General features: G+C 42.3%; 1 protein-coding gene across 4 annotated transcripts in view; it reads left to right on the top strand.

Annotated features, from left to right (window-relative positions):
- The window catches only part of SLIT2 (slit guidance ligand 2), a 310,193-nt gene extending 296,247 nt beyond the window's left edge, over nt 1–13,946 (top strand). For all 4 annotated transcript variants that reach the window (XM_039914653.1, XM_039914654.1, XM_029083488.2 and 1 more), the window contains 4 exons: nt 5,393–5,547; nt 7,412–7,700; nt 9,023–9,234; nt 12,132–13,946. In XM_039914653.1, coding sequence (XP_039770587.1) covers nt 5,393–5,547; nt 7,412–7,700; nt 9,023–9,234; nt 12,132–12,373 — 898 coding nt within the window. In that variant the 3' untranslated portion in view covers nt 12,374–13,946. The remainder of the gene's footprint in view (nt 1–5,392; nt 5,548–7,411; nt 7,701–9,022; nt 9,235–12,131) is intronic.
- Nucleotides 13,947–15,826: the final 1,880 nt, after the last annotated feature.

Raw genomic sequence — 15,826 nt, 5'->3', positions numbered from 1 at the left:
TTATTGAAATGTTTATGTTTCCTGAGCTGTGATTAGACTTTGGGGTTATGGTTAAAACTTGAATATAAAATGTCATCATCGTTAATATGTCCTGGCATCAGAGTTCTGGGGGAAGAAGGCCAGAGACATTTAAAACCATTAGCCACGTTTTAAACTCGATTTTTAAAACCCTTCCTCTCATAACAAACCCACAAGGCAGAGCTTAGTAGTTTCTTTGCTTTCATGCATCCATTAAGTGGCTAAAAATGCAAGAAAATGAAATCTCAGGCAATAGACGGGTGCAGTAAACCCAGATTACATAATAATGGGTATAAATGCAATTTATGTCCACGATCTAAAGACTCAACTTTAAGAGGTCTATTTTGAGGTTCTTGTGAGTCACTGAACATATGATTCCTAGGAGACTTGTAAAAGGAAGTTTGTCAATTCTTGTCATGACCTGAAAGGACTGCATTGACTTACAGTTGGTGTGAGTGAACAGAAGAGAGGGTCTACTAGCTGACTCCCCCAAGACCATGTCTTAGTTAGAACTAACACAAACGCTATTAGAACACACACCTTGTAGATGATGCATAGGCACCTGCCTGACTGACTTTGCACCCTGCTTCACAAGGTTTAATTTCCAGACTATACCATTTTCTTTTGCAAAGCTGTGGGTGGTTGACATGTAGTCACACTATCCACAGCCTTTGGAAGAGTGAAAAACTTGCTGGGTGATGGTCCAAATTTCAGAAACTCCATGTTCTTTCTCAGATTTTCAGATTTTGGTTTTTGTGCAAGTCCAGTTTCCCCAAAGTGGGGACAAGAGAAGTAACGTTTATCTCCAAGCTCTGGAATAGTTGTGTTGGGGCTTAAATACACGATTCCCTTCTCTTCTTAGAGGGATAGGTCTTCAGAAGGCTTGAAGAGTGACTTTAACAACTCTGTAGACATTCTTGGACTTGTTTGGGGGCAGAAGAGAAAATTGACAAATCCAAATGCTCAGTGAGCTGGATTCACCCCCCGCCAGTGGCGAATCTCTCAGTCAGGCCAACTCCAGCTGGGCGGAGGAAGGGGGTTGAATTTGCTGAGTTCAGTGCCAGAAGCACAGAATTAATGCAGTCCTAGTCACTATTCCCGCTTATAAGGAAAGGCCTTGAACAACAGCACCCAGTGGCTCAAATTAATAATGGTATTTGTTAAGCACTTACTATGTGCCAATCACTGTTCTGAGCACTGGGGTGGATACAAGCAATTCGGGTTGGACACAGTCCCTGTCTCACCTGGGGCTCACTGTCTCAATCCCCATTTTACAGGTAACTGAGGCCCAGAGAAGTGAAATGACTTGCCCGAGTTCACTTGTCAAGCAGACAAGTGGCGGAGCCAGGATTAGGTCCATGCTCTATCCATTACGCATGCTGCTTCTCAATTGATAATGATAATGCAGCTCATATGGTTTTACTCTAGAGGAAAAAAATCATACCCAGCTCTTTATATTAAAATAATAATAATGTTGGTATTTGTTAAGTACTTACTATGTGCTGAACACTGTTCTAAGCACTGGGGTAGATACAGGGTAATCAGGTTGTCCCATGTGAGCCTCACAGTTAATCCCCATTTTACAGATGAGGTAACTGAGGCAGAGAGAAGTGAAGTGACTTGTCCGCAGTCACACAGCTGACAGGTGGCAGAGCCGGATGCGAATCCATGACCTCTGACTCCCAAGCCCGGGCTCTTTCCACTGAGCCAAGATGCAAGGCATAGAGGACAAGCGGCGGAGCGAAGATTAGAACCCGTTTCCTCTAGGCCATGCTTCTTCCCAGCTTCATGTCACATCTTGATTCTAGTAGTGCACTGTTGATGACACGGTGAAGTGTCCGGTCCTAAAATACCTGAAACTCCGTCTCATTGATTTTCCATAATAGTGGCCACAGGCAGGCAGCCAGTCAATCCCTTTTATAGATTGAGGTCTTACTGTGCAAAGCACTGTCCTAAGAGCCTGGGAGAATACAATATAACAGACACATTACCTGCACACAATGAGCTTACACTCAGTTTCCTTGCCCTTTTTTTCTTTCAAGATGATAACGATAGTATTCCAACTTTACCTCCTTTCCTTGGTGGTAAATCTTGGCAGTTTGGTATCCAAACATGAAGCTTTATCATTCTGCTCAGCTGTGATGAGGCACGGTCGCCGGCCGTGGGAAGAAGAAACATCTAGAAAGATTCAGTGGGATCCAACTGCAAAGAGGGCAGCGGAGCAACGGATTCTGGGAGAAAACAGCAGCAGGCTTTATCAAGTTGACATAGAGCAGCCAGAAACCGAGTGACCTATTTTGAGTCAGGCCATCAAGCACCTTATAAAGAGATAGAACTGTAAACCTGGCAGATCGTCAAAGGAGAACTACCTAGGGAAATATCTGCTGGTCCTACACTTTTATTTTCCTTTTTAACCACGATGGTACAGCTAATTCACACCAAATATAATATTTTCAGATACAAAGAATAAGCATACATTCACTCATATGTACACGTTTACCATGCGCTTGGTACCAACCAAAACCGTTATACTAGCTCTAGGAATAAATTACATATTAAAACTAGTATATACTCTATTTTTAAAATCAGCATTTAAGGTTAAAAATGCCAACATTTAAGTTCTTCAGAGGCTGTTCTATTACTCCTGTTTCTTTTTAAGGATTTCAACTGATGCAATGATTTGATAGATTGTCACAAAAAGCTAACAATTTCCAGATATTTCTAATGAGCCCGATTTTTTACACTAAAGTTTCTCCCTCCTTAATTTATTTTCTGGAATGAAGGTACTTTAAGAGGGATATTAATTATTTCTGGTCATTAGGGTCTCAGTTAATGCATTTGAATAGTTATGTTCAACATAGACAGCAGAGCGATAAATAGCCCTCCCATGGCCAGAGAGTATTAATGTTCCTCCCGTTTTACAGAAGATCGAACAGAGGCACAGAGAAGTTAAATGACTTGCCCGAGGTCACACAGCAGATGTGACAGACCTGGGATTAGAACCCAGGTCCTTGTGACTCCCAGGCACATGCTCTATCCACTGGGCAGTGCTGCTTCTCACCGAAGACCCTAAATCTTTTCCATCTGTCCTGAATGCAATCCTCCCTTCAAAAAAACAACATAGCCACCAACACAATTCTGCTCGTATCATTTAGTATAGATTGCTCTGTGTATGGATATATTCTTTTAGAAGGTTAATTTACAAAGTTAATTATAGGGTAATGATTTTTTATTCTAATTTTTAAAAGGCTATTATAAATTTCAAAGCTAATGCCCAGTGATGCCCTTGAATTGATGGTCTTTCTCAAAATGCAGCATGAAAGAACTCATGGCGGTTATTCGATAATATCTCCATTATTGGGCAGAGTCGTAGACAGAGGGGGATCTTGGTTAACCCAAGTCTGGCTGGTTCTCGGGACTTTATTTAATTGCAGCTGAGTCTGGTTGGTTCTCGGGACTTTATTGAATTGCAACGAATGCACGGGACTTTGAGATCACACGCTGTGCCCTAGGAGGAAACCGTCAAATGTGATTTACCCCAATGAGGAGCAGAGAGATGAAGACTAACCTTCAAATATAAATGTCATTGTTCTTTCATATTTCACATTTCCAGTTTGTAGCTTTTTTTTCTAGCTGTGGCTAGTACAGTGGATGGTGCTTTAAAGAATATATGTAAGGACATATTTAAGGAAATATGGCTATCTGTGTTTGGGGATAGGCATTGAATATGGGTCCTCAGTTTCCCTTTTCAAGATCAGTGGTTATGTGCTGCATTATTGTGGTTCTTTTTCTGAAACTTTTTCAAGCCATATTCCGTAGGATCAGGTATTTACTAATTCCAAAGTACTTGAAACCCCAAATTCCATGATCTTGGGGCCAAGTATGTGGGGCACATATAGCAGTAGCTTGAAAAGAAATAATGGACTATGTTTCCAGGCTTGAATTCTATTTTAGCCCTTAGCTCAGTATGTCCAAAACTCATCACCTCTTCTTCCTTCCCAAATTCACTCTTCTGCCTAACTTTCCCATCACCATTGATAATACCACTGTTCTCCCTGTATCTGAAGTCCATAATATTTGTATTATCTTCAACTCTGCGCTCGTTAAACCCTTAGATTCAGTCTGTCACTAAATCCTGTGCACTTTTCTTCCACAACATTTCCCAGATCCATATAGCAAGAGCACGGGCTTGGGAGTCAGAGGATGTGGGTTTTAATTCCGGCTCTGCTACTTATCTGCCGTGTGACCTAGGGCAAGCCATTTAACTTTTCTGTGCCTCAGTTACCTCATCTGTAAAATGCGGATTAAGACTGTGAGCTCCATGTGGGACCCAGGCTCTGTCCAGCCTGAATACCTTCTATGTATTTCAGTGCTTTAAAACAGTGCTTGGCACATGGTAAATGCTTAACGGAAATTGCTTAACAAATACTGTTATTATTATTGTCTGCTGTGTGACCTTGGGCAAGTCACTTAACTTTTCTGTGTCTATGACCACTTTCAGAAACTATCAATAGAAAAATTGTAGAAAAGTCTAAATGCCTATTTAAAAAAAAAAACTTAAAGGAATTTAGGCATGTGTTCCAAAATACTGACAAAGAGGTAGCCATATAGATTCACAAATTCCACATGCTGGAAGTGGATTTATCAAAATGTATATTTTTTTTTAATCTTGGTTCATTTCTATGTTGAGTCATGCTGGAATCCCACTAAATAGCCAACAAAATTGAAGAAACTACTTTCCCTTTAAAGACCGTGGAAATCAGAAGCTTCTGTAAAGTTAATAAATCCAGTCTTCCAATTTGCCAGAAACATCCTAAGGACAGGGGCAAGGTTTGTATCAGTGAAGGTGCATAAAATTTTGCCTGGTACAACACTTTTGACCACTGAAATCACCCAAAATGTGAAAAAAAAATCCATTCAATCAGAGTTGGAATTTAAAAAAAAAAATGTTTGTACAAAATTGACCTCACATTTTGATCATCCCTTTCCATTCATTAATCCCTGGGGAATTGTCAACTTTTTTTGAATGCTTACTGTATCTTAGTTCCTAATTTCTGCCTGTTTGGGAAAAATCTAGCTGATCAGTGATAAATCGTTCCTACTTCCAGGGTTCTGCAACAGTAAAACTAATCGACCAATTAGGATAAGGCTTCTGTGTGATCTCTTAGGTCTCTGCAGAATGTATTTTGGACTAACAACCACTCTTTAATTTCAATAAGGTATAAGCTGCTATTAACTGGATGATCTTTTTCTAGGTATAGAGGGTCTTTAGATAGTTGTGTTGAATGCCAATTTGTTTTTCCTGTAAGAAGATTACTGAAGGAATTCCAATTGTCTTTCCAATTCTAAAGTGAAGACCTTTTCTGTGTTGTAGCGTGGAGACGATAAATGATGGAAATTTTCACCTAGTGGAACTGCTTGCTGCTGATCAGATCCTCTCACTGTCTGTTGATGGTGGAAACCCCAAAACCATTTCCAACTTGTCAAAGCAATCCACCTTGAATTTCGACTCCCCATTTTATGTAGGAGGTAAGAAATCAAGCAAGTGTTTTCGGGTACCCATTCCCCTCAGTGGTCGTTATTACAATAATAAGCAGACTCATCCTAAAATTCAAGGAATTGGATAATTCCTGAGAAATATTAACAAAGGGCAGTTCATATAGGTTTGTCCTAATTTTAAATAAGCCTGACTGGAGGGAGAATTTTTCCGCATGAACTATGGAAAATATAACTTTGTTCCAAGAGCATTTGAATCATGAGTATGGAGTAATTACTTGTTTCTCAGAATAGCCGTTTTCCTGAATAAGTATATGGTGCATATCATTTATCTTATAATATTCCTTTTTAATTTCAGTCTGTAAACTACCGTGCATAATTGGCTTTTATGGGACTATAGGTGTCTTATCCTGGATTTACGTCAGTGTTTACAAAACTCTAAGGCACTTAAGCCCATTATATTTCTCAGAACTTTCAAATGAAAGCAAAGCAGCCCCATTTCTAGGGCTGATTGTCAACTTGTTGAGCAGCCTGACATAAAACAGTAATACGTTGGGGCAAACTATGGCTGAGGTCATTTGTGACATTTTTGACATCAAAAAGCAGCCCCCAAAGAAACCACGTTGCTTCTCTCTGCCAAGAGTGGATGCCTCCTGTACTAAGCACTGAGATGGAGACAAGGAAATCAGGTTGGACACAGTCCCTGTCCCACGTGCAGCTGCCAGCCTCAATTCCCATTTTATAGATGAGGGAATTGAGGCGTAGAGAAGTGACTTGCCTAAAGTCACACAACAGACACATGACAGAGGCAGGATTAGAACCCATAACCTCCTGACTCCCCGGCCTGTGCTCTAGCCACTAGGCCATGCCGCTTGAGTGTCCACTTGGTGCAATGTGTTATACTGGGTTCTTGGGAAGCATAGCATGAAGATGTGAGGCATTCACTGCCCACAAGAAATTTACCCTCTAATGGAGCTCCTACCCTAGATATCTCCACATCTAGATCATTGCCCATCTCCTGGAGTCAGCTGTCACACACTTTTATGAAAGACTTATGATGAGATGTTAGCAAGAAAAACACCATCAGCTCTGGCAGTAGTGGCTGGCTGCGATGGGGAGGTGTAAATTCCACTCCTGTGACCACCCAGTTATCCTCCTGGAAAGTTTACACTCTTGACTCTGATAATAATAATTATAGTATTTGTTAAGTGCCTAGTATGTGCCAGTCACTGTACTAAGCGTTGGGGTGGATAGAAGCAAATTGGGTTGGACACAGTCCCTGTCCCACATGAGGCTCACAGTCTCAATCCCCATTTTCCGGATGTGTTAACCAAGGCACAGAGAAGTGAAGTAGCTTACCCAAGGTCACGCAGCAGTCAAGTGGAGGAGCTGGGATTAGAACCCATGACCTGACTCTCAGGCCCGCGAAGTGAAGTAGCTTACCCAAGGTCACGCAGCAAGCAAGTGGCGGAGCTGGGATTAGAACCCATGACCTGACTCTCAGACCTGCGCTCCATCTACTACACCATGCTGCTTCCCCAGGGTGGGGAGATCTGAAGCCAGTTGAAGCAGATGTGGATAAGTCATTATTAGCAACACAACTATGGAGAGGGAACAGGAGAAATCTCCCTCCATTAGCAAGTGAAAAGGCTTGGAATGAAGTACCAACTTGGTTAGTTTCAGTCATCAAAGCTAGGGCAGCAGCAGCAGCTGTTTGGGCTGGCCCTTCCCGACTGGTAGAGGAACACTCGCCGCCGGCACGCCAGTCCCCGGACGGGCCGTGTCGAAGCCTTCTCGTCTGTCACGCTTCGTTCAGCTCAGTCGCCCTCTGAGCTAAGCTACAAAGTACGCAGCCTCTCAAGGGCATGTGCGCTTCATTGTCGTGCTCACTTCCTAGGGATGCCCGTGAAAAACACGGCCGCCGCCCTGCGCCAGTCCCCCGGCCACAATGGGACCAGCTTCCACGGGTGCATCCGGAACCTGTACATCAACAGTGAACTGCAGGACTTCCAGAAAGTTCCCATGCAGACGGGCATCCTCCCCGGCTGTGAGCCTTGCCACAAGAAGGTGTGTGTGCACGGAACCTGCCTCGCCACCAGCCAGTCGGGCTTTACCTGTGACTGTGAAGAAGGGTGGATGGGGCCCCTTTGTGACCAGCAGACCAACGACCCCTGCCTTGGAAATAAGTATGTCGTGTCTCTGACGGAGTCTTTTAAATGCCGCGCTAACTCAACTGATGTTTTTCTCCTTTTATTCTAATCCCTGGACTAGGGCAGTGTCCGTCAATTGCTGTCTTCCTGGCAGAAACCTTTCATTTACTAGGAGATCCTTGGCCATATCTCTTCTGGCCTAGGTGATTCCGACACACACATACACTCCCTCTCTCTTTCTCTCTCTCCACTTTCAAAGATGATGCTTACACAGAGAAAGGATCCCCTCTCCGTGTGGCAAGGACAGGCCACCATTGAGCCAGGTTTGCATTTGGGGAGCAATGTTTAGATCCCTTTTCTAGTCTCTCTTCCACTCAGGGTGAGCAGAAGCCCTCTAAATAGGCTTCTCAGAGATTCAGGGTACTTCTGAGAATTGTTACCGCCACTTCATCAGCGGTTAAATGACCACACTCCTGAGTGTCCTAGTTGCAATTAGAGATTGAAGGGGGGTGGGTGGGGATAGGTCTCATTTTCATTAATTTTGTTGCTCTTCTCTGAGCTTTTGCTACAACTGGGCATTCTTTAATTAGTGCCTCATCCATTTCCTCTGGCCTGCCCAGGAACAGGCCTGGTCCTGCTTTTATATCCAAATCACCATGGGCTTGTGAGCTTGGAAATCTCCCTTGAAGAATGAAAGTTCCCATAAGAAATTTCCAGTGGTTTTAGATGGAGCAATTGTCCTTTTCTCCTTTTGGCTTTAAAAATCTCCAGTAAAGAATGATGAAAATCATGATATCTCATCATGGAACCACAGTCAGATGTTCTGTTTTTCCTTTATCTCCAAATCCTAGTAGGTGATGGGTTTTTTTTTGTTTTTGTCTTTGCTTTTTTTTGTCCTGGAAAGATCATGACTTTGGGGACCACATCAGACATTAGGAATTGATGAGCCCCTGTTTCTTTTTCTTGTGTCTCGCTTCATGAGTTTTCATAGTTTGCCTTTCCTGTTGACTTGCCGTTTTGTTCATTCATGTCAACTCTGAGGCTATTGTTGTAATCTATTTACTGATTAGGAACTTTGTCAGCCTTCCGCAATGTTTCTTCAGCAGCTGTTTTCTAGTGATAACAGATAATTATTTTCTGGCTGAACTGTGTCCTTTCAGGGCAAATCTGGCCACTGGCACCCGCAGTAGAGATCCACTCTCTGTATTTTAAAGTCTTGGTCGAGTTTCCCCTTTGCATCTCAGGGAAAAAGTTCATTTTAAAGAGTGTTGCAGCAGTTAGGATGGCTTTCTGTGACGTGGTTCACCTTGCTGCCGTTAATGTGTTTTCTTCTGTGTTTTCTTTCTGTCCCTTTCAAGATGCATGCATGGGACCTGCTCACCAATCAATGCATTTTCCTACAGCTGTAAGTGCCTAGAGGGGCATGGGGGTGTCCTCTGTGATGAAGAAGGAGAGCTGTTTAACCCCTGCCAGTCCATTAAGTGTAAACATGGAAAATGTAGACTCTCGGGGCTTGGAAAGCCATATTGTGAGTGCAGTAGTGGATACACTGGGGACAGCTGTGACCGAGGTAAGTAGCAAAAGCAGATTGACGTTGTCAGATCCTGTGATGAGACCTATTGCTCCTGCGCTTTTGCATTTTGAAAAAAGTCAAAATTCACAAAAATTCTTTTTTTTCAAGCACTTTGTAAAGGCCCTGTGTGTAGGAAAAAAAAATCTAAAGATTCTTCCTAAGATTAACTATTAGCAAGATTTATTATCAGATTATTGGCTATAAATTCATCTTTCTTTCAAAAGCAAATTTTGGCGAACATAACCTACTTTTTGCCTGCTGTACCTCTGATGAAGGCTTTTTGCCTTCTGCATCTGAGAAGCCATATTCAATTATTCTGAACCCTTGTTTATCCCAAGCTTTATTTTTGACTTTCTAGTTTAAACCTATTTATCCTACAAGACTGTGCAGGTGAAATGGATGAAGAAAAGCTGTCTTTTTTAGACATACCTTTATTTTTTTCCAGCCCATCAGAGCTCTTCCCTTTATCCTCCCCCAGATGGTATTTATTTAGAAAGTGTGTGTGTGTGAGAGAGAGTGTGTGTGTGTGTGTGTGTATCAGTATGACTAAACTCGAGGAATGAGCCACTGGAAGCTTTTAACAGATGTCTTATTTTTAGATAGTTTAGACTTCAGTAATTCATTAAGTTAGTGGAATGTAGCATGTATTAGGTAACAGATTGAATAATATTAAACCCCAGGTCTAATAAATTAAACTGCATGGTCTCTGAAACTGTTTCCTTTGGTAAGCAAAACCAGCTGTGAGCTGTATAAAAACTAAAGATGTGTTTTTTGTAACAAAGAAAAGAAAGATTTAAACATCCAATTTTCTTGTCACTACAATAATATTGTATTTATGATTGTCTACCCAACATTAGCATTGCAAACAGTATGTGAAAAAATGTTTTGTAAGAAGACATGGGGCTAAACCAGTAGCTATCAATAGGTAATGCAAGTGTCTCTTTCAAATGTAGCATTTATAGTACTGTCCGGCTATAACATTGCTCTAAGTAGGTTGACCATATATTCATTCATTCAGTCGTATTTACTGAGTGCTTACTATGTGCAGAGCACCATACTAAGCGCTTGGAAAGTACACTTTGGCAACAGAGACGATCCCTACCCAACAATGGGCTCCCAGTCTAGAACCATATATCCCTCTTAAGCCAAGTCAGTCCCAGAATTTTGCGAACCTTCTCTGCTAACTTTAGAAAAGTTAACAGATGCCCCAAATTGAAACTGCCCTGGCTAAATTAGTCGTTCTCCCTTGCACTGATTCCCAGGACTCGGGTCCGTTTTAGTTGCTTGGACTTTCAAGATCAGAGAGAGCGTGCCCAGTTCTAGTCCCCGCACCATTCCGGAACATATAATGTGGGGAATTCTAACCGTGTATTTCTCCCACCTCCTCTCCTCTCATGTTTTCTGAGAAGGAGAGGGAAGGTGTGCAAATCAACATCGTAGCTTTCAACAACAATAACGTAATGAGCCTATACTTCAGGGATGGAGACATTCATGTTGCTCCGGACTGAATGTTGTTGAAATTGGAGGCGAGGGTCCCCACGAGGATCTCGGCTTCAAAGGTAACAGCGCTGAAAGCCATTTCCTTCTAGACTTCCATCATTTGTATTTGGAGGGAGGTTGGGTCACCGGGGACCCAAGAAGAAGAAAGCCAGACTACTGAGGAGGTGCTGGGAAGTTCCTCAAGTGTATTAGAATGGTGTCGTCATAAATTATGGGTGCTGCCATTTGGTCCTTTCCACCCGCCTCACCACATCCCACTCTCCATGAGAATATTGCCACTACCCACTTCCCTCCCTTACCGTGGCTAGAGTGGACTCAGAAACTGTGGCGAGTAGTGGGTGTGAAACGGGGTTAGGGGAGGCATGGCAGCTCTTCTGTCCGGTGAGTTCATGTGAAGGACGGATCTGCTTAAAATATGTTTGGGTGTATAGGACAAGCTCACTAGATGTGGTGAGGTAGTATGATTGTCCTAATAAATGGCATTACTCCCCTGAATTTTCTCTCTCAGTCTCTCTCTCTGCCTCCCTTCCCTCTTGCCAAAATAGCCAATCCCATTTTGACTGTACATGGTGGCAGTCAGCCCATCGTATTTATCAAGCACTTAGTGTTTGCAGAGCACTTACTAAGCAGTTGGGAGCGTACATTATAATAACAGACACATTTCCTGCCCACAACTGAGCTTACAGTCTAGGAGGCTAGACAGACATTAATATAAATAAATAAATTTTGGATATGTACATAAATGGCATGGGGCTGGGAGAGGGAATGAATAAAGGGAGCAAGTCAGGGTGATGTAGAAAGGAGTTGAAGAGAAGGAAAAGAGCACTTAGGGAAGACCTCGTGGAGGAGCTGTGCCTTCAAGAGTGCTTTAAAGGTGGGAAGAATCACTGTCAGATATGAGGAGGGAGGGCGTTCAAGGCCCGAGGCAGGGCGTGGGCAAGAGGTTGGCGGCGAGAGAGACGAGATGGAGGTACGGTGAGGAGGTTAGCATTAGAGGAGCGAAGCCTGAGGGCTGGGCTGTAGTAGGAGAAGTCTAGAAATGAATGCATTTTAGGTCCAATTAAGCACAACATCCCTCTGAAGAGAAAGCCGGGTGAGGGGAGGCAGATTTGCTGCCAGCGACAGAGGCTGATTATCATCACACCTACTTCTTTCCCGGCAAATGCCGTTTAAGGCAGGACTGCCACTTGAAAAAAGGAAGCTGAAACTGGTAAAATAGCCTGCATCCAGAGATTCAGCTGGGAGTGGCAGACAGTAGATCTCCCCTGAGAGAGGTATGTCCCAATCGGGTTCCGCCTCCACGTGGGGAAGTCAGACCCTTCCCACTCGAATTTAGTATCGTCTGCCAAGGCGACCTACCGCTTGTCAACTCGTGCGGTTCTGCTCTCTTCTAGAGATCTCTTGTCGAGGGGAACGAGTCAGAGATTACTATCAAAAGCAGCAAGGCTACGCCGCCTGCCAGACGACGAAGAAGGTGTCGCGGCTAGAATGTAAAGGAGGCTGTTCAGGCGGGCAGTGCTGTGGACCACTGAGGAGCAAGCGGCGGAAATACCCTTTTGAATGCACTGACGGGTCTTCGTTTGTGGACGAGGTGGAGAAAGTGGTGAAGTGTGGCTGTACAAAGTGCCCCTCCTAAATGTGCCCCCGTCACACTTGTCTTTTTGAAAATGTTGTATACTTATTGACCTTGTCGGACTAATTAATGCTTCATAGTGGAAATATTTGAAATATATTGTAAAATACAGAACAGACTTATTTTTATTATGAGAATAAAGACTTTTTCTGCATTGCAAAAGATTGGAGTGCTTGAACTAAGACTTCTCCTAGGCCAGAAGAGCTGGAAGAATGAAAACCAACAAACCCAGAGATGTTACGGCAGTGATGGGAGACAGCCGCTGTTAACAAGGATTCTTCTTTAGAACATGTTGGAGACACGTGCGTGGGACTTTTCGACCTACAGCTCATCGACTGAAAAATTGACCGGAGCGTAACGCCTGCGTGGATGCTGCGCTCTTTCAGATCATTATCTTGTAGCGCCTACCAGACGCATACATATGGATGAGGAAGAGCTGTGGGTGAATGGGGATTCAGAGTGTGCGGGGATAACAGATGTATGCGGCGTGATCGGTGGCCTGATGCGAAAGAAGCCGGAGAAGGTGGGTTCCCTAAAAGGATGGAAGATTTTGTTTAAAACATGAGGGCAGATGAGGCCCCTAAAGAATCTCCTGTGGTTGTCTACTTTGTCAACGTGTTAGCGAAAGAAGCACATAAGTGTTTATCCTTTTCCAGTATTAATTTTTGTAATATAAATGTTAAAGGGGGTGATAAAGAACAGATAGATTATTGATGGATAAATTAGAAATAATATGGATTTCTGTTTCTGTGAGTTCTAAACAGCTCTATACAGTATTCAGTTTCATTGAGAAATATTTATTGTATCAAAGTACATTGTACTTAACATTTTTAGGCATCCCTTTTACTGTTTTTTCAATGCTTTAATATATATTAATTTATATTTGTCCTGATATTTTTGTATTTTGTTTTTAAAAAAAAAACTTAAAAATCAGGATGTTTTGCAATAGAACTAACCTAGCATGTTGTCTTGGGGTAAATATTTTTGGTCTGGGTGTTTTCTTTAGCATAAGACCGCCGGTGTCTTTGAAAAAAACCTGAAGTTGAAGATCATGCCGTCCTCAAATTCAGCCGAAATTCAGGACACCTCCCGAGAACTTGTAACATACGAGAGAAAAATATCTTTGCATTAGATGACAATTGTCTAGAATAAATTTTCCCTATACATCTTATACTTACTGAAGAGAAAATGGTGTGTAGAAAAATGACTCTAGAAAGTAGACTTTTTACAAATTAATATTCCCTTGAAGTTCTTTACCTTCTAAAACAAAAGGCTGTACTATCAAGAACTGTGATTTTTTTCCCCCAAAATAATAAAACTACTTTATTACCCTAATGTTCCCCCATGTTAACATGTTGCTGCTAAATTACAATGTAGAATCGGTCAAGACTTGTAGTGGTTTGTGCTCTTCTTTCATTAAAAACCCAGGGTACCCTGTAAAAATGCAGATGTTTCTTTCAAATTTTTTTACAGAGATATTAGATGTACATGTATAATGCAGTGTGCTTTGTCATATCTGGACTGATATCAGTAAGCTACTGATGTTTGTAAATTAAACAGATATTTACTTCATTAACAGCTTTGTGTTCTTCTTAGTGACAGTAGGGTCTTTGGAAGCCTCCCAGTCAAACCAGGCTCATTGTACTGCTGGAATCTTAGCGGGATTGCCTTGGCATCAATCCTTAGGTATTCACACAACTTTGTGACAAATGTGACTAATGACCTACTTTTCATTCACAGTTCCTAGATAACCTCCTCCCAAAGTGAACATGACAGAGTAAAGGCTTCCAGTTTCTCTAGGAGGCAATGAGAGACTGGAAAAAGCCCAATTTTGGTCTTCCCCCAGATGGATCTCCTAGGGTACCAAGATCTTAGAAATTGGCCTCACTTGGTCAGTCAGCAAGGGGAGGAAGGAGCAACTCTGGCCCTGTATCTTCCTTTATTTCCTTCTGTCAGATCTGGATACTGAGTTGATAGTGTCTTTCCTGAATCTTTCCAGCAGAAGTTCGCTTCTCAAAAGCTTTCTATGAAAAGTTGCTTCTTGAGGGCCAGGCATTGGGTGATTATTTTCTTTTCCCCCGTCGGTGTTATTATTGAACAAAGAAGTGTTTTGAAGGTGAGCCAGTATTCAATTCAGATGTGTGTTTGTGCTGTGTGGGGTTTATTTTCCTTGAATTTATTTCATTGAACCGCATTTATGTAAACAGTAGAGAAAGCCAAAGAATTTGGCCTCTGAGTTGTTCTGTAGAGTAAAGCCTTTTGTATTGATCTTCACAGAGATAAGGAATATGTTGAGGGATGTTTTCACAGAATCACTCATCTAGGGTGCAGAGAGGTATTTTGTTTTATGGATTTTTTTCTTTTAAAGCCAAACTTTGAGCACAAAGTGGAGTCTGAAAAGTTTCTCGATTGCCGTCTGTTTTCTCCTGTTGATACAAACCCCCAAAAGAGTAGCTCTGCAATTTAAACTGGATGTCATTTGCTACGTGCATTGACACAAAATAGTCCTTTTACCGTATATGCTCTCAAGTAAAATACATCACTTTCAGGAAACTATTTGGTCTTCATCAAGTGAGAAGTAGTACATTGAGGGCTTCAGCTAAAATGTGTACTGTATTCAAATTATTTTATTCAGGGTTGGGGTAACAACTTCATCCCATCTCCCTGTATCTGTAGCAAAGTTTCCAGAAGTTTGGTTTGAGAGGTTGCTTTTTCTTTTTTTTTTTTTTTTCCAATTTGAGCACTTCCTAAATATATAGTGAAAAGTGACCATCAATCAATCAGTCTTATTTACTGAGTGTTTATTGTGTGCATGATACAAATGGCTTGGGCAGAAGGTGAAGATGGAAGGAAGGAGGAAGAGGATTTGGAAGAAGTCCAAGAACTGACAGACCAGTATAGTCTTCCCATTCTTGTAAGTGCTTGAAAGCGTTGGCAGCACTTGTGTTGAGGTTCTGTACCGTGGCCTCAACCATTCCACAGGTGGCTCGCTGGTTTTCCCAGGCAGCCCTTCAGGAAGATCTGTAAGGATGGTGACATGGAGATATTCCTTCAAATAAATTGGGCTCCTTAACATGGGCAATACACACTGATCTCCTATAACTGGAAGTTGTGTCCTTGAAATCAACCCCACCTTCGGCAACCCCTTTGTACCCCCGAGATCCAATGCCTCCTGCATATGCAGTTTTTTCCAACATCATAGCATGACGTTATGATGATAGAGAAGCAGTGTGGCTCAGTGGAAAGAGCCTGAGCTTGGGAGTCAGAGGTTGTGGGTTCTAATCCCAGCTCTGCCACTTGTCTACTGTGTGACTTTGGGAAAGTCACTCAACTTCTCTGTGCCTCAGTTACCTCATCTGTAAAATGGGGATTAAGACTGTGAGCCCCACATGGGACAACCTGCTTACCTGTATCTACCCCAGTGCTGAGAACAGTGTTTGGAACATAGTAAGTGCT

Source organism: Ornithorhynchus anatinus, chromosome 18 (genome assembly GCF_004115215.2).
Source record: "Ornithorhynchus anatinus isolate Pmale09 chromosome 18, mOrnAna1.pri.v4, whole genome shotgun sequence".
In the NCBI taxonomy this organism is placed as follows: domain Eukaryota; kingdom Metazoa; phylum Chordata; class Mammalia; order Monotremata; family Ornithorhynchidae; genus Ornithorhynchus; species Ornithorhynchus anatinus.
This window is presented reverse-complemented; position numbering and strand designations above follow the sequence as displayed.